This window comes from Girardinichthys multiradiatus, chromosome 15, assembly GCF_021462225.1.
Source record: "Girardinichthys multiradiatus isolate DD_20200921_A chromosome 15, DD_fGirMul_XY1, whole genome shotgun sequence".
In the NCBI taxonomy this organism is placed as follows: Eukaryota; Metazoa; Chordata; class Actinopteri; order Cyprinodontiformes; family Goodeidae; genus Girardinichthys; species Girardinichthys multiradiatus.
This window is the reverse complement of record NC_061808.1, coordinates 20531885-20559707: the sequence shown is the minus strand read 5'-3', so window position 1 is coordinate 20559707 and position 27823 is coordinate 20531885. Positions and strand designations below refer to the sequence as shown.

The 27823-nt window shown below is 39.2% G+C and overlaps 1 protein-coding gene across 5 annotated transcripts; it reads right to left on the bottom strand.

Moving 5' to 3' along the window:
• Positions 1-461: 461 nt before the first annotated feature.
• Positions 462-22544, bottom strand: scml4 (Scm polycomb group protein like 4). 5 transcript variants are annotated; one of them, XM_047387282.1, is made up of 7 exons: positions 22390-22544; positions 19788-20070; positions 11095-11297; positions 9352-9481; positions 4080-4289; positions 2418-2563; positions 462-1493 (listed from the first exon to the last, which is right to left on the bottom strand). In XM_047387282.1, the coding sequence occupies exons 2-7, from the start codon at positions 20029-20031 to the stop codon at positions 1368-1370; spliced, it is 1059 nt and encodes a 352-aa protein (XP_047243238.1). In that variant the 5' UTR covers positions 20032-20070; positions 22390-22544; the 3' UTR covers positions 462-1367. The 5 variants fall into 5 exon arrangements, with proteins under 5 accessions (XP_047243238.1, XP_047243237.1, XP_047243239.1 ...); XM_047387281.1 differs by having other exon boundaries at positions 4080-4292; positions 22390-22541; XM_047387283.1 differs by lacking the exon at positions 19788-20070 and having other exon boundaries at positions 4080-4292; positions 22390-22527.
• Between the last annotated feature and the right edge of the window lie 5279 nt (positions 22545-27823).

Below are 27823 nucleotides of genomic sequence, written 5' to 3'. Positions count from 1 at the left end.
ATGGTATGGACCCTGCAGAGCCTTGACCTCAACATCATCAAGTGTGTTCCATGAAGAGACAGAAGGATGTGAGACAGCCTACATCCACAGAAGATCTGTGGTTAGTTCTCCAAGATGTTTGGAACAACCTATCCATGTTCCTTCAAAAACTGTGTGCAAGTGTACCTAGAAGAACTGATGCTGTTTAGAAGGCAAAGGATGGTCACACCAAATACTGATTTTATTTAGATTTCTCTTTTGCTCATTGACTGCAATTTAATGAAAATAAATGATTAAAAATTCCATTTTTGAAAGCATTCTTCATTTACAGCATTTTTTCACACCTGCCTGAAACTTTTACACAGTACTGTGTGTAGCAAGCTCAGTAGGATTTATTGGCAAACTAGGCAATAAAAACATTAAGTCATAATTACACATCCTGTACCTCATTTTAATACAAATAACCAGTATAACAAGTTTTAAAAAAAAACATGTTTAATGAAAGGTTTGCCATACGTTTACCACGTGTCACTAGTTTGTCTTGCACAGCATGAGATTAGACAGTCATTCACTTTAACAAAACGTTTGTTATACAGCATCACATGAGAAAACTCTTAATGCTACATAGCTTCCTTTTACAATTTTACAATCAAATACTCCTTCAGCTGTGGCATTTATGCTCAAAATGATATGATATGAGTTATTGCATAAGATGAATGACATCTTGTTGAGAGTCAAAATTAGATAGTAATACAAGACATGGTTTACCTATATTAAGTGTAGATGTAGTGGCAGCACCAGGTTGCAAGAGTTTGAAAAAGGCTCTTATTGGAGAAGCACCACTGATCCATTGTGCTATACAGCAGTTTGTGGTGGTAAAAAGGTTCACAGATCAGTTTCTTTCTCTCACTTGTTGATGAAATAGAGAAAAGACAACAGGAAAGCCCAGATACCACCGCAGCAGCTGTTCGCTGTCAGATAATCTTAAAATCCACAATTTAAAAATGGGTTTTACAGTTCCAACCCGGAGAAAAATTACATTTAGAAAGAAAATATTGTATTAACTAAACTAAGTAGTACTTCTAAACCTTTGTAGACCTGCAGCTGAGCACTCTGTGGTCGTGATTATAGTCTGATTAAATTAATGCTGCTGATAATTCTTGTTAGCTGACGTCTGTGTGGAGCAAAACTATTTACAAGTTAAAGCCACTTAAGTATCAAATAAACACAGTTGCAAATAGTCCCTCTATGTACATATAAAATGTTCAATTTGTCAACAAAAAAATGGTTCAGATGCAGTGAAAGCACCAAGGTCTCAACTCCACCTTGTGTTCAGGACATTGAGGTGATGTTTTTTCAGCATGAGCCTTCAATTCTCTTACAGGAAATTACGAGCGATTCTGTCTGAGTCTGTCGATGTGGTAACAGAGTTTTAGCGCAGGTCCCAGCTTCAGTCCCAGGTACTTCATCATCATCTCACTTTTTAGCAACAAGAGCGCATCTCCGTCTATTTCCTGAAACACAACACAGCCCCTTGTGAGTAATAGCTGCAACATGAACCTCGAATACAGGAAAAAATAATACAACACATAACAGACACATTAAAATAAATACTTCTTTAACACGTGAAAGGATCAGTTTGGTTAAAAGGTTATAAGTAGTTAACATTTCACTTGGAGAAGATAAGTCTGGTCCAGATTTACTGGTCCCACAGGCTGAATCTAACAGCTAGGCTAAAATGGACCAAAACCAAAGCAGATTTCTACCATCCTAAAACACTCTGACCTCTAGAATAATCTTTAACAGTTTTTACGTTTGCAATGGCTGTTTTTACACAGAAGTCGATGATTTATTCACACAGGACATTGATGTAGGCACAGTTTGCCACAAATGACCTTCTTGTGTGAAACACCTACTGAGAACAGAACATGTAAAGCACCTGAAGACTAATCGGAAGAATAGCATAGTAAGCAGTGTTAAAATCCATGAAAATGGTATTCACTGAAAGCACTATGACACTAGCTTTAAATGCCGCTTTACACTTGTTCAAACACATGTTCTACCCTTGGTGCATTTGAAGTTTCAAGTTATTTTGAGAGGGTATATCTCTTTTGGTTTTTGCCACTCTCAGATTAGCCTCTAGCATCAGCCTTGGGAAGCATTAATCTGGACTTAGCCGAAATAAAAATGTCAAGAGGGTTATTTAATGTGGCTAAGATATTAACTGTTTATAACAATTTCACAGAAGGTCACATCACAAATCCTGATCCATTTGTTTGATAACAGATAACCAGGCCATGGATAAACAGAACTTTTATGGTTTATAATTATAGGTGTACCCTATCTGACAGTGAATGCTCATACTGTATATGAAGGTTTCTTCTTTAAAATACTTTTATTACTACAACGGGAAATGTAATACTAAAAGTATAACTCACATGCTTTCTGAAGGCCTCAGCATGGGGTGCCAGGGCTTGAGGGTCAGCTTCTTTGATGAACCACACTACATCCTCTACACCCCAGTTGGATGGGTCCTTTCCAGCAAGACGCTTGCCATCTCCAGTGTCTGGCAATGGGCTGAGGGCTAAGTAACACAGAGGACACAAAAAAGTGAAAACGATGAAGTCACATAAATACATCATATACATCATATAAATACTAACAAGACCTAATTTGTGTTACAATCCAGGCTCCATAGGTTGGGATACAAGTTAGTACTATATTTATTTTTTATTTTTTTAAGGTTTTATATATAAGGTCATAGATACAACAATCTCATCCTTACCTAGTTTCAAAAAATAATCTGAAAACCTCAGATGAACAACATATGTTACATCACACTGTGTCGTAATTTAAACTTTAGGCTGAATTAGACAGTGTTAACTTCCAGCTTTCTAAATACACCTAATGAAATTATCTGTACCACATAATTTAAGCACCTCTACAAAAACATGAGTTTTGGTAACTTGCCGAGGCGAAGCCCTCATCTGTGTTTAACAAAATGAATCTTCACTAAATGGAAACTCAGTTTAGTGTTGCAGAGTTGCATCCAAACAACCCACAAGAGAACTTGAAACAATGTCCTTTTTGAGAGATTGTAGCTGTTGACATTTCCCCCTCAATGAGCCAGCCACTGAGCTTGTCTGTGTACATAAGAATTCTTAAATACTACTTTTTTATTAAATACTACTATGATGCCTTGTAATTTTAAATTTGTGGTTCATCTGAGCTTGTATTTACCTAATTTTATGGTAGATATCTGATGTAATTTATCCTGCTACCGGTTACCTCAGAATAAAAATACAGTGCATTTACATTTTAAATTTGCTATGACTGCATACCAAATTTATAAAGATGGGTTCCGAATATGGGTTTTAAAATTGCTCAAACTTTCTTTGAAATGATCTCTAATATAAATATGGACATCTATACTAAAGCCCATTTCGCAGAAAGGAAACTACATACAGTGCAAGTGACAGACAGAGGAGTCAGAAAGGAAATAAAGGGCAGGATGTTATGTACACTGATTTTGTACACTTGGACGGAAGTGAAAGAGACATAATAGTGTGATACAACTTTAAACAGGGGAATAAAGATAAAAAAAAAAATAGTTTTACATGTTCCAATGGTAGTCACTTCTGTTGCATGTTTAACCTTTTTAAATAAAAAACTGACATCTCAAGGCATAGAACAACACAGCCATAGAAGTTGAAACAGAAATATAGGTACCCATTTAACAATAAGACTGCCTTCATACATGATTTAGAAATGCTTAACAATTCGTTTACCAATTAGGTGGGAAAAAGGTTATAAACAATTAATAAAACATTTGGTGATAATTAATCAAGATTAACAGTAAAACTGGGAGAGCATAAATACAAAAAAATGAGTCAATACTGTCCCCTTTATTAAGTATGTGTTATATTCATGTTATATTCTGTTGTGTGTTTAACCTTTTGATTTAACATGTTATATTCCTGGTTTATAACATGTTTATAGCTGAATAAATAAGTGGCATAGTACAAATACATTAATTCTTTATCAGTAGTATAAAGTGTTTCCGGTTTCTAAAAATGCATTAACAGCCTAAATTGCCTCACCATTTCTGTTTCCGTCCTGGAAACTTGCCGGGCTGGAAGCTTGTCTGCATAAACCTAATGGAGTGGAGCAGCTGTTGCTACGATAGATGTAAGAAGGCTTGGTTTGGTACTGGGATGCCATGATGTTGAACGCAGAATCACTGGGATCTACGGTGTAGCGCTTGGAGTCTGCAGGCGGGTCACATATGAAATCATCAGGCAGGGATGTGTCTGCTGAGGGAAGGAAAACAGGAAGTAGCGTAATTATTTAGAATCACTGTTTTACTTATTTAGTATTGTTTTCTTTTAGTATAGCAGCATTTGTCTATGAGCACATCAGCACATTTTAGACTACATAAATTAATCTAAATGACATCAATAGGTGTAACTCTATGGGACCTCATGGATAGCTGTAGTAACTTTGAAAACAGCAAGTCAACTTTTCAACATGTCTATTAAAACTGTTAGCTGAAGATTAGTTTGTTTTGAATCTTGGTGCCCCTTGGTGTGAAACAGACGCTTTGTTACCCACAGACCCATACCTCCGCTCACATGTTAGCACAAACCTCATTCTCAAAGCTTACAAAGATTACTGTCTATTAATTCTATAAATGTGAATTTTCTTTTACAGATTAAAAAGTGTGTTTTTATTGGAGTAGGTGGCTATGCATACAAAACAAGGATGAGCATTTGCTTATGGCTGACATTCCCAATCAAATATGAGGGGGGAAAATTCTTTGTCACTCTGCTGTTCTGGAGCCTGATAACAGATGTGAAAGACAAAGCTTCAAACCCTTTCCTTCTCCCACGTTTGCCCTTAGATCGAATATAATTCAGAATAAGAGGAGAACTTTTATACAAGGTTTCATCAGTAAATACAGAGTGGGTGGATGTCCTTAAATGTCTCTATCCTCATTTCAATTAAACATCAGATTTGAGCGATTTATCCCCAAAAATAGGGCTGCCAGTTGAAGTATTGTGACAAAGTTAATTTTCCTAAACCAACCAGGAATGCCATTATTGAATACAGCACCCTCCCCAATTGGTTAGGAATAAAAATTTCCTAGATAATCTATTTAACTTAAAAAGTGTAATAGAAATAATAATGATAAAAAAAACCTTTAGTTATATTTATTTTATGTTAAATGCTGGGGGTGGCATTAATTGTGGATAAAAAAATTGTGATAACTATTTTTTTAAGGTGGGATTGTTAAATTTATTAAAAGGTGTGTGTTTTGAATTTTTTCCGTGTAAGAATATGCTACCATAATATCAGAAAGCAGTGTATTTCTTTATTAATGCCAAACATCTTTCTATATTGCTGTGCCATTGTATTTCTGCAGAGTTGCGTCTGTCTAAAATATGATTATCTTATTTTCCTTTTCCACACAGCAGACAGCAGTTTATTTTCCATACAAACCCTTTATAATGCAGATATAAAAATAAAGAGCTAATCTTCAGTGCAGCTATCACAGCCCATTCATCGTGTGGATATAAAATGGAAGAGAGGCAGACAGTAATTCCCCTGTATTTGTTTCCTTTGTGTCAACCAGTTTTCAGCTCGTCGATAATTCAGATGCCTTCTGGTTTTGACCGAGCAAGGCAGTTATGGATTTGCCCGACGGTGGATTTATAAGATGGCAACCACTCCACAGAGACGCTTCTGGATTACCTCAACAGCGTGCTCAGGCAAAGGTCAAACGTATTTTATTGTATTCAGAAAAATCAATTATGGGATAAGATCTGTGAGAATGAATATGAAGGATTATGTAGACACTCACATACTCCTTATATTTGTAAAGTACACACATAAAGAACAGAACAGGCTTCTTGTTGGCTAATATGGCTAATGGCTAATATTGAAGTGAAACAGTAAAATGTCAAAATCATTTTTATTACAGGATGAAAAATTAGCAAAATGCTGGAAGTGTTTAAAATGCTTCTCCATTTCACCAGAGCAATGCTTTACATATCTGGGTGACACCACAGGAAGCGCACAGATTCATGCATGAGCCAAAATGCACTCCTGTGCCTTTCTCGGTTAGTCCACACTCTGAGATCAAACACTTTTTATGATTTCCATAGAACAAAGAGCTGAAGGCCAGTCCTCAAAACAAGCGATTCCCACTCTAATGTCAAATACAGCAAAGCCAGTATTCGGTTATTTTAAAAAGGACATCCATTTCAGGTGGGAGAAAAAGAAACTCAGATGGATTTCTGAATTCAGCATTTCCTGTTTGTGAGTTTTAATTAAAGATACATGTAGACAATAAAAGTAACTTTGAAGTATTAAATGGAAAAGCAGAATACTTGCTTTAGTTTGAAAGTATCTAGTTTTAAGGTTAAACTATTCAAACATGCACATGGATGTATTCGGTACTAAGTAAGCAGACCTCTAGGCACTTGTGTCTTTAGAGATCATAGCAGACAGGTAACATTTGCTTCTAAAGCTGGATGCATTCACCTTAGTTAGAGATTATATCACTGAACGGAATAAGAGGATAGAAAAAATGAAATATAGAAATAAAAGAAAAAAAAAAGGAGAGTTGCATGTGTACAAGTCCTTCTCAAAAAATTAGCATATTGTGATAAAGTTCATTATTTTCCATAATGTCATGATGAAAATGTAACATTCATATATTTTAGATTCATTGCACACTAACTGAAATATTTCAGGTCTTTTATTGTCTTAATACAGATGATTTTGGCATACAGCTCATGAAAACCCAAAATTCCTATCTCACAAAATTAGCATATCATTAAAAGGGTCTCTAAACGAGCTATGAACCTAATCATCTGAATCAACGAGTTAACTCTAAACACCTGCAAAAGATTCCTGAGGCCTTTAAAACTCCCAGCCTGGTTCATCACTCAAAACCCCAATCATGGGTAAGACTGCCGACCTGACTGCTGTCCAGAAGGCCACTATTGACACCCTCAAGCAAGAGGATAAGACACAGAAAGAAATTTCTCAACGAATAGGCTGTTCCCAGAGTGCTGTATCAAGGCACCTCAGTGGGAAGTCTGTGGGACGGAAAAAGTGTGGCAGAAAACGCTGCACAACGAGAAGAGGTGACCGGACCCTGTGGAAGATTGTGGAGAAGGGCCAATTCCAGACCTTGGGGGACCTGCGGAAGCAGTGGACTGAGTCTGGAGTAGAAACATCCAGAGCCACTGTGCACAGGCGTGTGCAGGAAATGGGCTACAGGTGCCGCATTCCCCAGGCCAAGCCACTTTTGAACCTGAAACAGCGGCAGAAGCGCCTGACCTGGGCTACAGAGAAGCAGCACTGGACTGTTGCTCAGTGGTCCAAAGTACTTTTTTCGGATGAAAGCAAATTCTGCATGTCATTCGGAAATCAAGGTGCCAGAGTCTGGAGGAAGACTGGGGAGAAGGAAATACCAAAATGCCAGAAGTCCAGTGTCAAGTACCCACAGTCAGTGATGGTCTGGGGTGCCGTGTCAGCTGCTGGTGTTGGTCCACTGTGTTTTATCAAGGGCAAGGTCAATGCAGCTAGCTATCAGGAGATTTTGGAGCACTTCATGCTTCCATCTGCTGAAAAGCTTTATGGAGATGAAGATTTCATTTTTCAGCACGACCTGGCACCTGCTCACAGTGCCAAAACCACTGGTAAATGGTTTACTGACTATGGTATCACTGTGCTCAATTGGCCTGCCAACTCTCTTGACCTGAACCCCATAGAGAATCTGTGGGATATTGTGAAGAGAACGTTGAGAGACTCAAGACCCAACACTCTGGATGAGCTAAAGGCTGCTATCGAAGCATCCTGGGCCTCCATAAGACCTCAGCAGTGCCACAGGCTGATTGCCTCCATGCCACGCCGCATTGAAGCAGTCATTTCTGCCAAAGGATTCCCGACCAAGTATTGAGTGCATAACTGTACATGATTATTTGAAGGTTAACGTTTTTTGTATTAAAAACACTTTTCTTTTATTGGTCGGATGAAATATGCTAATTTTGTGAGATAGGAATTTTGGGTTTTCATGAGCTGTATGCCAAAATCATCCGTATTAAGACAATAAAAGACCTGAAATATTTCAGTTTGTGTGCAATGAATCTAAAATATATGAATGTTAAATTTTCATCATGACATTATGGAAAATAATGAACTTTATCGCAATATGCTAATATTTTGAGAAGGACCTGTACCTACCAATTGTTTTCCATAGGTGTCTGTGAATCATTTGGAGTACCGTATTTGAAAAATTGTTAAAATCTTTTTTTTTTCATAAGCACCATTTGATAAGGTTAAGCATGGAGAAAATGTGTTGGGACATTTAATTTAATAACATCAAATTGAGATAAAGGATGTGTTCTTTTGAATACATATTAATAAATAGAGTTATTTTAACCTATAGAGAAATTATTGTGAAAATCACAATAAAACAAAAGGACTACCTATATATCAGTAGTCCAGCATGACAAAGTGTAATGACAACTAGACTGAAAGATAGAGCTGTAACAACACATTTAGCTCACAAGATGACAATATGAATCTGAATTTGTGCAGGGAGGTAAAGATAAGGGTTATGGTAAAGAAGCCTTCCAACCTCAATGACGTGGAGCCTATGCCTTCTGCAACACTAACACAACAATCACTCATTTTGCCTTTATAACCGCTTTGTGTCCGCTAACATAAGATATCATTACCTTGAAAAAAACAGCTTTTTCTGCTAATTTTTTGAGAAGGACCTGTATATTGAATGCAATAGGTCAAACCTGCCCATACGCACTCCTTGCACCATTGAAACCGACATTTGGCATTGGCATGAGTGACCAAAGGTGTGGCTATAGCAGCCCGGCCGTGTATATTGACCTTGTGGAGCTCCCGACGGACAGTTCTGGTGGAAACAGGAGAGTTGAGGTGCACATTTAATTCTGCCATGATTCGGGCAGCTGTGGTTTTATGTTTTTTGGATACAATCCAGGTTAGCACCCGAACATCCCTTTCAGACAGCTTCCTCTTGCGTCCACAGTTAATCCTGTTGGATGTGGTTCATCCTTCTTGGTGGTATGCTGACATTACCCTGGATACCGTGGCTCTTGATACATCACAAAGACTTGCTGTCTTGGTCACAGATGCGCCAAAAAGACGTGCACCAACACTTTGTCCTCTTTTGAACTCTGGTATATCACCCATAATGTTGTGTGCATTTCAATATTTTGAGAAAATCTGTGCTCTTACCCTGCTAATTGAACCTTCACACTCTGCTCTTACTGGTGCAATGTGCAATCAATGAAGACTGGCTACCAGGCGTGTGTATGTGTGTACCTTTTTGGACCTGTGGCGTGGCGGAGTGGGGGACAATAGCAGCATCTTGCGGGATAGACCCCATCTCAGGTTCTGGTGTGCTGTTGGGAGGAGAGTTGGCGAGTGGGGACATCACCATTCTGGGCTTCAGCTGCACAGGTATGCACACAAATTAACATTTTGAAATCAATGCTGCTCTAGTATAGATTCTGTTCTCTGAAAAACAGAGTGGACTGGAACATATAGTGCCATGCATTAGCATCCTTTTAATCCTATCTGATTAAAGGAATAAAATCTAATCAATGTTTAGATACAAAAGCTATAGATAACATGTAAAAGCCCCTATAAACAAACCTCTGAGGATGAACAGCCACTGCTTTCAATTTTAATATGTCGCTGCACTTCTGAAACTCATCTTGAACAGAGGATGACCCAGACCATTTCAGTTATCACCTTCTGGGTCCTCTTGTATGCAGCTACAGTGCTGCACTGAGACCCAGGATGAATTCACACTCACAACCACAGCTCTGTAGAGGTTGCTTGTAAGGAGTGATGTTTGGTATGGTTTACTACTGTTTCACATTCCCATTGATCAGGTCTTTAATCCACTCATAGAACTGCACAGTTGCTCCTTTTAAAAGACACATCAAGTACTATTGGTGTGCAAAACAAGAAGATCAGTCTCCAGGAAAAAGGTGTTCTTTTCTTGCCAGTATTGGCTACACGATTTAGCCTCTTCTAAATTCACCAAAAGATTTAGCCCCCAAAAAATTCACTGACGTTGTTTCTACAAATAATAAAAAAAAGCTTAATTTTGACAGACAGACTTATCAGTGTTTGTCTGAATGTGTTTGATGTCACTGCTGCAGGTTGATGATTGTAGGAGGAACTTGAACATGAAAATATTTTGTGTTTTACCATTAAATAACGTGATATTGTGTCAGGTTTTCTACTGTGTTCTGTCTGATTGTATGTGAAAGAAAATATGATGCAATGTACCCACATCATGACTGTGCTGTGGTCATAAACCAATTTGATTCAGTCTCATTTAACACAGTTAAGTCAAGAGGAGGCCCTCTGTGGAGGAGTTCTCCTCTGTTCTTTTCTGCTGTGATGTCTTTGCACATCTACATGTTTCATAGCCAAAGGTGAATCCTGCAGAACATTTGGCCTAAAAATATTTGCTTTAGCCTCACATTTTCACCTCCTGCGCTGAGAATCCAGAATTTGTTGCCGTTTTTACCTTTTTACACTTTCCCCCAAAATTATACGCCAATCCATATAGGTATAAAAAAAATATTGTAATTGGTTTTATGTCATGTTAATTTTTCTGAGAATTTGGGGGTTTTGTTAGCAGTAAACCATAAGCAAAAATAAATTATTTCAGTTTGATTCAAGATATTTATAGATCAAGATTTCAGAGATTGTAGGTTGTGAAACCTTAAAGGGCTCACAGCTTACTTCAACATATTTTCTGAATACTAACGTATACATTTCTCAGTGAAACTACTTTATAATGAATAAAAAAAGCAGTCAGTCATAATTTCTTGATGATCAATCATGTCTTTTGCAACCTCTGAGAGTGGTGGTGTCTGAGCCAGGCAAAAACTCATACTTTACATGGTTACATCCTGTGTAGACGTACAGATATCTGCTGTTGTATTTTTCCCTACACAGCTTGAGTAATACATTTTTAACTCTTAAAGGAAGAATAAAAATAATAAATTCAATAGTTGTAATTGAAATAAAAAAAATTCTAATGACCTTAAAGCCGGGTTTCCTTCCCCTTTTCTTCGGGACCTTCAGGGGCAACAGAGAATCCACATAGTGGCTCTGGAAATCCAGCTTTCGGATAGGTGGCCGTCCTCTCTTCCGGCCAGTTACTTTAACCTGGGGGCCCACTATGAATTGGTCTTCCAAAGTTGAAGTTTGCATCTCCGAGCCAGCAGATAGGGTATTCATCCAACCTGAGAATTAGCAAGATGTTCTTCAACACAAATGAAAGTAGCAAATGGAAGCCTCTTATCTAGAATCAAACTTTGATGTGCAACTTGAACGTCCACACACACACGATGTCACACTTTCACAAACACGCAAAGAGGAATGATAGGAAATAGTAGAAACAAAGCCACATAAAGCTTTGTACTCAACCACACCCCTCCCCCCTCTCCAGCTGCAAAGATTGCAATAAATATCATTACTGCTCTGCAAGAGACAGACAAAGCCCCACATGCACACACACACACACACACACACCGACACAGAACGCTTACACAAACACAGGAAATAAAAGCGAAGCAGGTAAACCCACAACACTCACACAATTTACCAATCAATGAAGTGTGCTGTCTGTAGCTTTGAGTGTTTGTCTCAGTGCCTTTCATTTCAATGGCTATTGCTGTTAGATTGCAGCACCTCAGCACCTATTCATGAAACCTGATCAATAACCTGAAATATTTTCTGAATATTAACCCTGCTTCCACTGAAGCACAATGTCACTTTTTTTGTTTCTGCATAAATACCAAAACAATCAGATTGACTGCGGTGTTAACAAAGTGTGAAATATGTGTTTGAAGATGACACGTCATTTGTCACTGCATAAACAGACAGTGAGGAACAGAGACAGACAGATCACGTGAGGTGCTGCTTTTTTTTTTCTCCAACTGAAATAAATAAAAACCAAAGCTTTAAACTGACCCTGAAGCATCTTGAGCCTTGCCTACCATGCACACAGCTGTCTTGTAATTCCTGACTCCGAGTGACGCTATCCACCAGCTGCAGGTTTCCGGAGACTCCCCTGACAGCTCTGCTTGTTCCCAGCTGCTTGCTCGCTCACTGCTGTCAAGTCGCTGGCAACTTCACGAGCCTTTCTCTCTCTTTTTCTCAATCTCGGACTACACCCCCTATCCCCGCCCTCTCCACCCCAACCACCCCTCCCTTCTTTTTTCACTTCTCCTCTAACCCCCTCTTCCTGTGTGTCCCCTTTCAGTAGTCATAGCAACACGCCTCTAACATCCCATGGCAGCCGGCAGACGTGCTGTGCTCAAAGTGATGATGGGTGTGTGTTCGCATGCATGCGTGCGTGTGTGTGTGTGTGTGTGTGTGTGTGTGTGTGTGTGTGTGTGTGTGTGTGTGTGTGTGTGTGCTTAGTTATAATGTAATTACAGTTGCTGCAGCTCGGGGTGTTTCTTGCCTTCACAAAAAAAGAGCCATGGGATTCAAACCGCAGTGTTTTGTGCTGCAAGGCGTTAGGGTTGCAAACTGTAATCTCTGCTTCATTAATTAAGGAAATCCTTTTCTAGAGATAGATTTTAGAAATATAAACAACTAATATTTGTAAGTTATTTTCCTGTAAGCATCTCAAGGTTACAACAGATTGTTCTGCTTTGGATAGAAAAAATATCAGTCAACACTGCACACTCTCATTTCACCTTTCATTTGCAGACTTTGCCTTTGCGTCAGCTACCACATTGTTGTTGTTTTTATAATTAAATATCACAAACATGGAAACAAAAAGGAAATAAAAAAAACCTTAGCAAGGCTCTGTAGTTTCTCTCCAGAAAAAAACAGGCTCCACAATTATTATTTGGTCTTACTGGTTACAGATGTTTTTATTTCTTACTACAGATTTGTTGCTCCCAGATGGTCGCGTGAAATCCTGTTTACGTTTAAAGTTAAACTCAATAAAAATTCAGGTAAGCTCTTCTCCACAGAAGCTTCCTCTGCCAGCATCTAAAGAGATTTGTGAGGATTTGTCTGAATAGGTTGCTCAAGCTGTGACAACTCTTGATATGGGCAATATGGCTCAACTCCCAGGGCGGTACAGGTCGGGGGAAGAAGTAGAAAAAAAAAAATCAGACTTATTTGCATGCAAAGTCAGTGCAGAGAGGCTCCTCACCAACATGGTGAAAAGTGTAAGTCCTGTCAAAGATTATGCCTATATGGGCACAGGGGTTAAAAACACCTGACCCAAGTACAGAGGTTTCAGTCCAGAAATGTGCCTAGACTTCAGTCCAGGCACATTTCTTCCGCCCCCTCTCTTCACCCTTTTCATCAACCTACTTAGTAATAAAGGCCACTAGTGTCGGTAAAAAATCTTAAAAAAAAAAAAGATTATACCTACATCAGCATGATGCAAAAGTCTTTGTCTTTATTAAGCTTTTAAGGGTGACCTATTGCTTCCTTTTAAACATTTGGGATAGGTCTTTGGGCTATACAGAACATGTCAATTATTTTTTTCGCACAAAGTCATTCTCAGATAATGAGATTTCACCCCATCAGTTAACCCTTTTTTAAGCTCCTTTCAGAATGAGCCGCTTTAGGACTGTCACTTTAATGCAAATTAGCTATATCTTGAAAATGAAACCTATAAGACACAACATTAAGTACTTACATTTCTGTCATCTGCAGGTTTGCCACAAACAGTAGGGACTGTATTTTTCTTCAGTCTTTCTGCAAATCCTAACGTGTACTGATGTAAGTTCTCAAAGCAGTCTGTGGGGAAGTGATTCGCGCAAACTAGTACTGTCTTCGGGAATGTGACTGGAACATTGCCCTCAAAAATAAAATGAAGCCACGAATCTCTGTTATCCGACAGCGGGAGAATGTGCATGGACACATGTGGGTCTTTGCAGCAAACAGCAGAACATCTGCCTTTGAGGGTAGCCATTGTAAAGCGCATGTAAGGTGAAACCACCCAGCAAGACATGATCCTCTGCTGAAAATTATGCTGGTGGACCTCTGCTTCAGTTGGTCAGGAGACTTGGCTAACGTTGCTAGGTGCCAGTGTAATTGTGACGTCACAATTGCATAGCTTTTGGAAGCGCACTTTTTCAAGAAAAAAATAAAACATTCATTTATAGCCAAAAAACGGCTGAATGGTTTGGGGTTTTTTTTTGCGTTTGGACTGTTTGTAGAAGCAAGACTCAAATGGAAGTATAAAACCGATCAAAAAGTGAATTTGGCATAATAGGCCCCCTTTAATATTGGCTCTAAATTAGGTTTTTTTTCAAGAATTCCAGACTGCATTTGATCACATTAAAGACCTAAAAACCTTTGAAGAGTCTTAACTGGACCACAGTATTCTACTCCAGGCACAGACCGGTTACGATTATCAAGGTATACCAAGTTTTAAACAGCTATGGTTTCTAGACCACTTAATTTTCTTGCCATATCTTTTAAAAAAGTATGCTCCATCTTTCAGCTGTATGGAGCATCAATTAATACAGTGCGACCACTCCTCCCCCTGTTGCTGCACACTGCTGTTCAGCTGGATAAAATAGGGCAAAGTTTTTTTTCATGCTTACAGGTAAGATCAATTCAGCACTTTGCTTAAGGACAGAACCTTATATCAGCCCATGCCTATTCTATTGAAGAGAGCTTCTTTAAACACAGTGAAATATTTATGTAAACCTTATTTTAATGTTATTTCTAAAAAAAAATAAATCTATATGCCTATTAAAATTAATACATATTTTTGATCTAATGTTAGCCTGCTATAAATCTGTATCTATAAGATCAGTATTCTTTCAAAGTTCTTAACTCTTAATAAGATAGATGGTTAAAAGTTACTGTTTTTTACAGAATGGGCTTTGTCAGGGCCAAGGATGTGTGTGTAAGTGTGTATTAGGTGATGAGTAGGACAGTGAGCGAGGTGAGTATGGTAAGTGTGGCTGTGTTTTGTGGCATTCATACTGGAAACACCTCAGCTCTCAAGCTGTTTTACCACCAAATGTGACAGCCTAGTTAAACGATATTGGTGACAATAAAACACAAGGTCTAGGGAAATGAAGCTAGCCACTATCTATGCAGGAAAATTGCCTGTATGCCTTCATCTCTGACTGCAACCATAGGAGGCCTGTTAGTGTGTGTGCTCAGCAAGGGGGACCCATTAATCAGGATGGTAATTACACATTGAGATTAATCCTAACGTCCCTCCTCACTCAGTCCCGCCCCATTCCAGCGCATCACATTATACATGGAGACAAACTGGGAGAGAACAGATAATCATCTCTTAGTTAAAAAATGGGCTAATATGAAGGGGAGAGCAGCAGTGTTTGCAAGAAAAAAAAAAAAAAAAAAAAAGAGGTGCACCTCTGAGCGTCAACTTTGCATGATGCATTAGAGGACCAAAGACTAATTTGTTTATGGTTAATTAAGCAATAAAGAGTTCACGTGAACCTTTGTGCACAGCTTTTATTTTCTCAATTAAGGGACATTTTGTTTCTGTAAAGTGGAGAGATAGATGAGATGTTTTGAAGCTGTTGGTGTCACAGCAAACGTATTGCAGCAGCAGTGATTAGCATAACTTAATCACTGGCTTCAGGGACAAGGGAGATTTGAATCTTTCTTCACTTATATATGCAGGAAAAGGTAACTGTACATGCAAATGGTTCCAAAAATTTAACACATATAAAAACTATGCTTTAATCATGCCCCAACTCATAAACTCATCAAAATAAAAGCAAATAATTTATGTAACTTAATGCCAGCTCTCAAATCCCCAGTCTTAATTATATACAGAACCGATGTGTTTTTAATGTGTTTTCTAATCAGTGTTACATTATTCCAGACCCCTGGTACCCCACTCTGAATTTTATTTACATCTCCGACTGTCATGATCCTGGTGTGTGTGAGAGAGATCTTTCACTGAACAGAGTTTCTGTTGGAGGGCTTAGCTGTCCTGCTGCAGACTGCACACCTGTCTGCAATCACTTCATCTGACTGCTGGGGATTTAAGGAGCTATTGGATGACCAGACGTCGTCTGATGATCAGCCTTCTTGGTAGAGCCATGCCCCATGTGTTTTTCTTCATCATTTCTCCTTGAGTATTCTGCTTTCCTTTGTGGAAGATTACTTTAACTGTACCTGCTTACTTCTGCTCGGTTATCTTAGCTGTGCACATTTTGTATTATTCTAAGTAAACCTTTTATCTCTATTTCATTATGAGTTATGTGTGTGATTCTGCTTGTGGGTCAGGAAACTATCTAAAAACATGACACAGGCAAGGTGTTGCTATGGCAACAGATGGCAAAATCGGACCCTGCTCCAATGTCACGTGAGAAGGTGTGAATGACCAAAACGCATACACAGGAATGTGCATTAAATCCAGTCAAGCACTACTTCGAAGTGAATTCATTAGACAATGAAGCAGAAAAGAAAGGCGAGTACTCCTTAGTTCACCATAAGTGGGTGTCGAGGTAAACCGCAAGACTTTGAAATCCTTCTAAAACACATCTATAAAAAGGACACGAAAGATTGTGTTTAAAAGAAGTGAATAGTTTTGTAACCTGATAGTGTTAAATACTAAAGCACATTCAAGTGTTTAACATTTCACTTTCCTTTTTTGGCTCATTTCATCGTCCACTATAGACCTGATTTTATTGTTTAAGCAACATGTAGAGCTTTATATCTAGCCTTGGTTTAGACCGATATGTTTCGTCTACAATTAGGCCTGGTCAAAAAGTGGTCTAAGCCTTAACTGTGTATGCTCCACAACAGTCTGCAAAAATACAAAAGAGCCTATAGCTAAATTTAAAGACAGCTTCAGTTTGCGTATGAATTAATTTCATCCCTTTTTTCATTTGTTATTAAATTATTAAATCATTTATTATTAAATTAATAAAGTGTAAAAATAAAGTGCAGAAGCGTTGGTTCCATACCTAAACTTTAGAAAATTGTAGTAAATATGACAGCTTATTTATATATTTGTGCTATACTGGCAGATGAAACCGTTGACCGTGGCACATTTTTGTCTAAAGTGTTAAACCTCTAGGCTGTGCAGGCTGTTCACTGACAAGATGGAAATCACCAGAAACAAGATTTAGTTTGTTTTCATAATAAAATGGCAGCTGTTAAGCATGACTGTTAATTTCCAACCAGTACTACACAACAGCAGCACTTCTTTTATCAACCATCTCAGTATCTTCTTACACAGATGATACCGACAGAATGTCTTTGAAAGTGATGAGGAACAGAGTTTAATTTGTCAGTCATTCATTTTCTATACTGCTTCTTCCATAGTGTGTCGTGGGGAAGCTGGTGCCTAACCCCAGCAGTCTATGGGTGGGAGGCGGGGTACACCTTGGACAGGTCGCCAGTCCATCGCAATGCAAGTTTAATTTGTACATGTAAAAAATCCCTGAATTCTCTATAAACAAATTTTAATAATTGAGAGGACCAGAGATCAGCACTGGCTAATTCCTCTACCAAATACAGGTCCTTCTCAAAATATTAGCATATTGTGATAAAGTTCATTATTTTCCATAATGTCATGATGAAAATTTAACATTCATATATTTTAGATTCATTGCACACTAACTCAAATATTTCAGGTCTTTTATTGTCTTAATATGGATGATTTTGGCATACAGCTCATGAAAACCCAAAATTCCTATCTCACAAAATTAGCATATCATTGAAAGGGTCTCTAAACGAGCTATGAACCTAATCATCTGAATCGAGTTAACTCTAAACACCTGCAAAAGATTCCTGAGGCCTTTAAAACTCCCATCCTGGTTCATCACTCAAAACCCCAATCATGGGTAAGACTGCTGACCTGACTGCTGTCCAGAAGGCCACTATTGACACCCTCAAGCAAGAGGGTAAGACACAGAAAGAAATTTCTGAACAAATAGGCTGTTCCCAGAGTGCTGTATCAAGGCACCTCAGTGGGAAGGAAAAAGTGTGGCAGAAAACGCTGTACAACGAGAAGAGGTGACCGGACTCTCAGGAAGATTGTGGAGAAGGGCCGATTCCAGACCTTGGAGGACCTGCGGAAGCAGTGGACTGAGTCTGGAGTAGAAACATCCAGAGCCACCGTGCACAGGCGTGTGCAGGAAATGGGTTACAGGTGCCGCATTCCCCAGGTCAAGCCACTTTTTATCAAGGGCAGGGTCAATGCAGCTAGCTATCAGGAGATTTTGGAGCACTTCATGCTTCCATCTGCTGAAAAGCTTTATGGAGATGAAGATTTCATTTTTCAGCATGACCTGGCACCTGCTCACATTGCCAAAACCACTGGTAAATGGTTTATTGACCATGGTATCACTGTGCTCAATTGGCCTGCCAACTCTCCTGACCTGAACCCCATAGAGAATCTGTGGGATGTTGTGAAGAGAACATTGAGAGACTCAAGACCCAACACTCTGGATGAGCTAAAGGCCGCTATCGAAGCATCCTGGGCCTCCATAAGACCTCAGCAGTGCCACAGGCTGATTGCCTCCATGCCACGCCGCATTGAAGCAGTCATTTCTGCCAAAGGATTCCCGACCAAGTATTGACTGCATAACTGTACATGATTATTTGAAGGTTGACGTTGTTTGTATTAAAAACACTTTTCTTTTATTGGTCGGATGAAATATGCTAATTTTGTGAGATAGGAATTTTGGGTTTTCATGAGCTGTATGCCAAAATCATCCGTATTAAGACAATAAAAGACCTGAAATATTTCAGTTAGTGTGCAATGAATCTAAAATATATGAATGTTAAATTTTCATCATGACATTATGGAAAATAATGAACTTTATCGCAATATGCTAATATTTTGAGAAGGACCTGTACCTACCAATTGTTTTCCATAGGTGTCTGTGAATCATTTGGAGTACCGTATTTGAAAAATTGTTAAAATCTTTTTTTTTTTTCATAAGCACCATTTGATAAGGTTAAGCATGGAGAAAATGTGTTGGGACATTTAATTTAATAACATCAAATTGAGATAAAGGATGTGTTCTTTTGAATACATATTAATAAATGGAGTTATTTTAACCTATAGAGAAATTATTGTGAAAATCACAATAAAACAAAAGGACTACCTATATATCAGAAGTCCAGCATGACAAAGTGTAATGACAACTAGACTGAAAGATAGAGCTGTAACAACACATTTAGCTCACAAGATGACAATATGAATCTGAATTTGTGCAGGGAGGTAAAGATAAGGGTTATGGTAAAGAAGCCTTCCAACCTCAATGACGTGGAGCCTATGCCTTCTGCAACACTGTAACACAACAATCACTCATTTTGCCTTTATAACCGCATTGTGTCCGCTAACATAAGATATCATTACCTTGAAAAAAACAGCTTTTTCTGCTGAAGATGAGATAAGTTTAGATCATCTAGCAGGCCTCAGGGCTATTTGAGGTCCTCAGAATGATTTAGTAAATTGGTACAAATTTGGCCCACCTACATTAAATACAGACATGTTTTTTAAAATAGATGCTGACAAACTAAAATTGTTCAGAAAACCCTGCCAGCACTTTTCTCATTCATTATTTTTGTCCACATGGCAAAAAGTTAGAGACACTTCTGATCTAGAGATTTGACAAGTCAACTCGTGATCTTAATACACATAATAATAGCATCTTCAATAAACATTTATTTTTGCAATCAAAATTGTGTATAGTGGTAAAAGGTACTGTTTTTTTTAGCTTTATTAGTACTGATAAAGTCTCCCCTACTTTGTGTGCAGGCCTCAGGGTCTGGGCTTCTCAGTCTCTTTCCGACCAGCTCTGACTCTCCCTGCAGGTCTACTAGGTGCCAACAGCCCCGCCCCCGGTGGTCATAGCGATCTAGACGTAGACACAAACGTACACCCCTCCCGAGGACGCTGGGACGCAGCCAGGTCACGGGAAGTGAAGGAGGTGGAGCAACAGATTCTTGGTGGGCGGCGGCAATAAAATCCCGGCCACCACGCAGTCTCATATCCTCACACTCCACCAGAGGAGGGCAACGTTTATCACACTGGATACAACAGGAAAGAGAATCTCATGATACTGTGATTCTAATTATAAGGTCTGAGAATTGATTAAGACGTCTACAGATTAATTTGAAACCCCTTAACCTTTGGGTTGTAATTAGTTCAAAACTAAATAAAAAAATGAGGACAGAACATGAATGAAAAAAAAAAAAAAAAACAAGAGAGAAATTCAATGTTGGAAGCTGTGAAAGAAGTTACTACCAGCATGTCTTCAGAGGTCACAGACAAACTGGGAGACTGTTGTTTTATTAAGGATCAAAGTGTTGAAACAACGTGCCTTTGGACAGAAACATGAATGACATTTGGCCTCCAGGGACCTGTGTACTGGGACGCGTGTTGCCAAGCTTTAGTCTCCTTTTTATATAACAGAACAAACTTGGAACTAAAATCCCATGTAGGGAGCAAATCTTATTTTCTGCTAATTTTTATTTAGTTTACCAATGCCTGGGCTTTATTTATCACCTTGAAGTGCTTTGAGGACAATCCTTTGCAATTACAGCTTTTTCTGTCTTTCTTTGGGGATAATTGGCTTTTTGCCATTATTGTTGTTCAAATGTTCAGAGACTCCAACTTGTATAATATAATGTGTAATATAATTACGTAAAACGTACATACACGCACCTCATAATGCAAAAGTGCCAGTCATTATTAGCAAATAAAGTTTGACAAGTGAGAACCGAAAGCCATATTATCATGAAATAATAATTTTGTCACCAAATTTGCTGATATAAATTGCAGTCATGATTATGTTTTCTGAATAAACACATTGTAATTAGTCCTCAATGCAACAGTAAGGGGACAAAAAAAGGCCAATAATCTTTTCATATGGTTAAGAAAAGGGGATAGTGTTTAACAAAACATTTTGTTGATGAAATGCAATTAATTGCAAAGTTTTTTAAAACCCTTAAATGTTATGCCTGCCAAAAAATGAACAGCTAGCATTATGTCAGTGATTATACAATTAGCTCAGGGAAAAGTGTTAAAGACAAGAGATATCACTTTTGACTAAATTTAAAAAAAGCACACCGGTTGCACCAACACACACACACACAGGTTGGACAATGAAACACCTGTCATTTTATTGTGGGAGGTTTCATGGCTAAATTGGACCAGCCTGGTAGCCATTCTTCATTGATTGCACATTGCACCAGTAAGAGCAGAGTGTGAAGGTTCAATTAGCAGGGTAAGAGCACAGTTTTGATCAAAATATTGAAATGCACACAACATTATGGGTCACATATCAGAGTTCAAAAGAGGACAAATTGTTGGTGCACGTCTTGCTGGCGCATCTGTGACCAAGACAGCAAGTCTTTGTGATGTATCAAGAGCCACGGTATCCAGGGTAATGTCAGCATACCACCAAGAAGGACGAACCACATTCAACAGGATTAACAGTGGACGCAAGAGTGAGCTGTCTGACAGGGAGGTTCGGGTGCTAACCCGGATTGTATCCAAAAAAACAAAACCACGGCTGTCCAAATCACGGCAGCATTAAATGTGCACCTCAACTCTCCTGTTTCCACCAGAACTGTCCGTCGGGAGCTCCACAGGGTCAATATACACGGAAGTGTACCACCCAGACTGTTGCATGCCCAGAGTGAAGCATGGGGGTGGATCAGTGATGGTTTGAGCTGCCATATCATGGCATTCCCTTGGCCCAATACTTGTGCTAGATGGGCGCGTCACTGCCAAGGACTACCGAACCATTCTTGAGGACCATGTGCATCCAATGGTTCAAACATTGTATCCTGAAGGGGTGCTGTGTATTGATTCAAAAGATTTATCAAAATGATAAGACATGCAATCCTCTCTACTCTTTTGCTATGACCTTGGCAGGCTGCTATGAAGAGAAATGATGCAAACCTTTAACATGTATTTTCTGTGATTCTACTTTGCATTTCTACTGAATGGACCTAAAACCCAGGGATAAATAATTGCACACTGCATTTTTAATTAGGCAGTGACATATCCGTACCACAAAAAGATCATTGTTTACATACTCACATATATAAAATCAACCGTTTGGATTAAAAAATAAGACGGTAGAACTGCGTTTAAATAAATATCTTTAAATTACCTTGCACGTTGCGAGGCATAAATTAATCAGAAAGCTCGGACGCTTGAATACTGCCATGGCTTACGTCAGTCTAACAATAATCATCTATACAGGATGTGCATAAAATAAGATTCCAAAACAGAATTTTCATTTGTTTTTTACAGGTAGTGATATTAAACCGTATTTAATTTCCATGTCCATCGATTCAAACAAAATGGTTGTTCATCATAGCTCTGGTTTTATTTACCTTTCTCCATGTGGTTTACAATCCCCAGGCAGCGCACCGCTGCAGGCCGGTTGGGTGAGGACTGTTACCCGGAGCATGAAGCAGCAGGCAACGCAAAAAGAGAGCAGGACTCCCGGTCTGCCTGGCTGGATGAGTCCGGGTTCTCCTCCTCTGCAGATGCGGCTGAAAGCCGGACTGGAGTCTCTGCGAGCGGGAAACAAAACTGCAGTGTCACCTTTCTACAGATAAAGAAAATAGCTACGCAGCGGGAAGGCGTTGCACAGAATTGGTCTCACCTGGGCGCAGGTAAGAGGGACGTTAATGGATTGAGGGGGGGGGTGCTTGATTGTCCTATCTAATCTTCCAGAAAACGACGCTACTAAACTGAAATGCTGTAGTGTTTGTAATGGTTCAATCGCAGGTTAATATGGGTCAAGAACATTATTTCCATTTTATCGTTACACTTAGTTACACAATGACCTTCTTGGACAGACACTGACTATCTACAAGGGAAGAATCAGCCAAATCATTTTGTTATCTGGAAAAAAAACTGACTTATATTTGCAAAACGTACTGACAGGGAATTCCCACACCTGTGCAGCCGTTCATCCACCACATGTAACACACACACACAGGTGCATCCTGATGAATTAGAATATCATCAAACAATTAGTACAAACAATTCAATTCAAAAAGTGATAGCAAACATTACACACAGGGAGATCAAGTGTTTATTTCTGGACATTTTGATTATGGCTTACAAATTATACCATTTTAGTTTGTCAAGCATGTTGAGTATTGCATAATACACTGACTTGACAGATGTCCTTTAGAAATTCATTGACACCCTCCTTAAGCCACAAAAAGATATTGCTGAAGTGCTGTATTAAAGTATATAATTGGAAAGTTGAGTGGAAAGAAAAAGCATGATAAAAAAAGTTTCACAAGCAAAAGGGATAACTGCAGCCTAGAGAGGATTGTGAAGCAAAGCCCATTCATAATTTGTCCTAAACCAGAGACAACATCAAAGGCATCTTTCTTGGGCTGTTGCTCTGTGGTCCAAAGTCCTCTTTTAAATTGGTATATTTTTCCTTTCATAGGAAGACCAGAAAGGCACAGAATTCAAACTACTTGAGGCTGAATGTGAAGTTTCCACGGTCCACAATGATTTTGGCAGCCATGTTCTCTGCTGGTGTTCATCCACTGTGTTTAATTAAGTCCAAAGTCAGCACAACCATGGACAAGCAGCTGACAAACTTCATGGAGACGCTTATTTAATTTTCCAACAGGACTTGGCATCTACTCACACTGCCAAAGACCAACATTTTAATGGTTTTACTTATTTAATATTCACATTTTCTGGGACACTTAATTTTATTTTTCAAATTTAATTGCTAAAATAAATGTAATTTTGAATGAGATTTTAATCTACTGAGCTGTACTCTATAAGTAAAGAAAAGTACTGGACATGGTTGAAACAGCGGCCCTCTGCAACATACAATATAGAGTCTACCTTAGATGTTACTGAGCATCCCTGAGCTTCAGTGATGAAAGTTTACTTTTAGGATAACAAGTACTAAGGTTGTTTGTGCTTGTAGGGCTTTTAGCCACTCTTGTCCATTAAGCAAAATCAGGCTAATTAGTGAAATTCACTATTAATGCTGTTTGTAATGAGATCAAGGAAAGTGCAATGATTTAGTGCACTGTTTACATGTGTCTTTTAATGACAATAAAGTTATCTGTCCATCCATCCAATCAGATAATGCTCTCTAAATGTTCCCTGAAGGTTAATAACAACTTAAAGGCTCCCTACATCTCCCTAGAGATGTGTCTGCTGCTAGAACTCTGTGTGGCATTGTCCTGTTCTCTAATCTGAGCTGCTGTTAACCTGCGATTTCTGAGGCTGGTGACTCGGATGAACTTATCGTCCGCAGCAGAGGTGACCCTTGGCCTTCCTTCCTTTCCCTTTCGTTTTTCTTTACTGAGCTGCTTTTTTCTTGCCATAATACAAATTCTAACAGTCTATTCAGTAGGACTATCAGCTGTGTACTGTATCCACCTCCTGCACAACACAACTGATGGTCCCAACCCCATTTACCAGGCTTGAAATCCCACTTATTAAACCTGACAGGGCACACCTGTGAAGTGAAAACCATTTCAGGTGACTACCTCTTGAAGCTCATCAACAGAATGCCAAGAGTGTACGTAGCAGTAATCAAAGCAAAAGGTGGCTACTTTGAAGAACCTAAAATATAAGACATATTTTCAGTTGTTTCACACTTTTTTGTTCAGTATATAATTCCACGTGTGTTAATTCATAGTTTTGATGCCTTCAGTGTGAAGCTACAATATTCATAGTCATGAAAATAAAGACAACTCTTTGAATGAGAAGGTGTGTCCAAACTTTTACACACACACACACACAGGGATTGGACAATGAAACTGAAACACCTGTCATTTTAGTGTGGGAGGTTTCATGGCTAAATTGGACCAGCCTGGTAGCCAGTCTTCATTGATTGCACATTGCACCCGTAAGAGCAGTGTGTGAAGGTTCAATTAGCAGGGTAAGAGAACAGTTTTGCTCAAAACATTGAAATGCACACAACATTATGGGTGACATACCAGTGTTCAAAAGAGGACAAATTGTTGGTGCACATCTTGCTGGCGCATCTGTGACCAAGACAGCAAGTCTTTGTGATGTATCAAGAGCCACAGTATCCAGGGTAATGTCAGCATACCACCAAGAAGGACGAACCACATCCAACAGGATTAACTGTGGACGCAAGAGGAAGCTGTCTGAAAGGGAAGTTCGGGTGCTAACCCGGATTGTATCCAAAAAACATAAAACCACGGCTGTCCAAATCACGGTAGAATTAAATGTGCACCTCAACTCTCCTGTTTCCACCAGAACTGTCTGTCGGGAGCTCCACAAGGTCAACATACACTGTAAATATTATTGAGCCACTTTGGGGTGTTTTGGAGGAGCGAGTCAGGAAACGTTTTCCTCCACCAGTATCACGTAGTGACCTGGCCACTATCCTGCAAGAAGAATGGCTTAAAATCCCTCTGACCACTGTGCAGGACTTGTATATGTCATTCCCAAGATGAATTGACGCTGTATTGTCCGCAAAAGGAGGCCCTACACCATACTAATAAATTATTGTTGTCTAAAACCAGGTGTTTCAGTTTCATTGTCCAACCCCTGTATATATATATATATACACACTGCTCAAAAAAATAAAGGGAACACTAAACAACACAATATAACTCCAAGTAAATCAAACTTCTGTGAAATCAAACTGTCCACTTAGGAAGCAACACTGATTGACAATCAATTTCACATGATGTTGTACAAATGGAATAGACAACAGGGGGAAATCTTTGGCGATTAGCAAGACACTCAATAAAGGAGTGGTTCTGCAGGTGGGGACCACAGACCACTTCTCAGTACCTATGCTTTCTGGGTGATGTTTTGGTCACTTTTGAATGTTGGTGGTGCTTTCACACTCGTGGTAGCATGAGACGGACTCTACAACCCACACAAGTGGCTCAGGTAGTGCAGCTCATCCAGGATGGCACATCAGTGCGAGCTGTGGCAAGAAGGTTTGCTGTGTCTGTCAGCGTAGTGTCCAGACAGTCTGGAGGCGCTGCCAGGAGACAGGCCACTACACCAAGAGACGTGGAGGAGGCCATAGGAGGGCAACAACCCAGCAGCAGGACCGCTACCTCCGCCTTTGTGCAAGGAGGAACAGGAAGAGCCCTGCAAAATGTCCTCCAGCAGGCCACAAATGTGCATGTGTCTGCACAAACGGTTAGAAACCGACTCCATGAGGATGGTATGAGGGCCCCACGTCCACAAATGGGGGTTGTGGTCACAGCCCAACACCGTGCAGGACGCTTGGCATTTGCCAGAGAACACCAGGATTGGCAAATTTACCACTGGCGCCTTGTGCTCTTCACAGATGAAAGCAGGTTCACACTGAGCACATGTGAGAGATGTGACAGAGTCTGGAGACACCATGGAGAACAATCTGCTGCCAGCATCATCCTTCAGCATGACCAGTTTGGCAGTGGGTCAGTAATGGTGTGGAGTGGCATTTCTTTGGAGGGCTGCACGTCCTTCCATGTGCTCGCCAGAGGTAGCCTGACTGCCATTAGGTACCGAGATGAGATCCTCAGACCCCTTGTGAGACTATATGCTGGTGCGGTTGGCCCTGGGTTCCTCCTAATGCAAGACAATGCTAGACCTCATGTGGCTGGAGTGTGTCAGCAGTTCCTGCAAGATGAAGACATCGAAGCTATGGACTGGCCCGACCGTTCCCCAGACCTGAATCCGATTGAGCACATCTGGGACATCATGTCTTGCTGCATCCACCAACGTCACGTTGCACCACAGACTGTCCAGGAGTTGGTGGATGCTTTAGTCCAGTTCTGGGAGGAGATCCCTCAGGAGACCATCCTCCGTCTCATCAGGAGCATGCCCAGGCGTTGTAGGGAGGTCATACAGGAACGTGGAGGTCACACACAATACTGAGCCTCATTTTGACTTGTTTTAAGGACATTACATCAAAGTTGGATCAGCCTGTAGTGTGTTTTTCCACTTTAATATTGTATGTGACTCCAAATCCAGGCCTCCATTGGTTAATAAATTTGATTTCCATTGATGATTTTTGTGATTTTGTTGTCAGCACATTCAACTTTGTACAGAATAAAGTATTCAATGAGAATATTTCATTAATTCATGACTATTTACATTGTACGTAGATTCTCACTGAAAGCATCAAAACTGTGAATGAACACATATGCAAATACGTAGCAAACAAAACATTTTAAAATAACTTTGTTTAATATTTTAGATATCTTAAAGCAGCCACCCTTTGCTGTGATGACTGAAATAGGGTTGCTATTTTAAAGAATTTAAATATAAAAATGTTTCGAGTGATCACGCACTTTTTGTTTACTATATAATTACATCTGTGTTCATTCAGGTTTGTTGCCTTTGGTGAGAATCTACAAATAGTCAAAATAGAGACCCATTAAGTGAGAAAGTGTATCTAAAACATTTGACTGGTAGTGTGTGTGTGTGTGTATATATATATATTCTTCTAAATGTTGACTATTTCAAAATTTTTCCATTTCACAAAACCTATATCCAAGTAGTCCAACATTTTTGTAATGTGTTTTAGCTTATAGATAAAAATTATCAAAGTTATTTAACAAAATATATTTGTTTTGTTCAACTTCTCTTTCTGGTTAATGTGAAGTTAAAAGTGCCTCATGGACTTCTACTAAAATCAAATCATGGCTGAATAGACTCACCTGTAATTTGTATCATTTGATTTGCCCTAAATCTTACTAATACATCAACTTATAAGGAGGTGCGTGTTTTAAGGTTTAAATTAGGGAAGAATTTAGTTTTAGGGAACATTTGCTAACCCTGCCAAGATATTTTAAA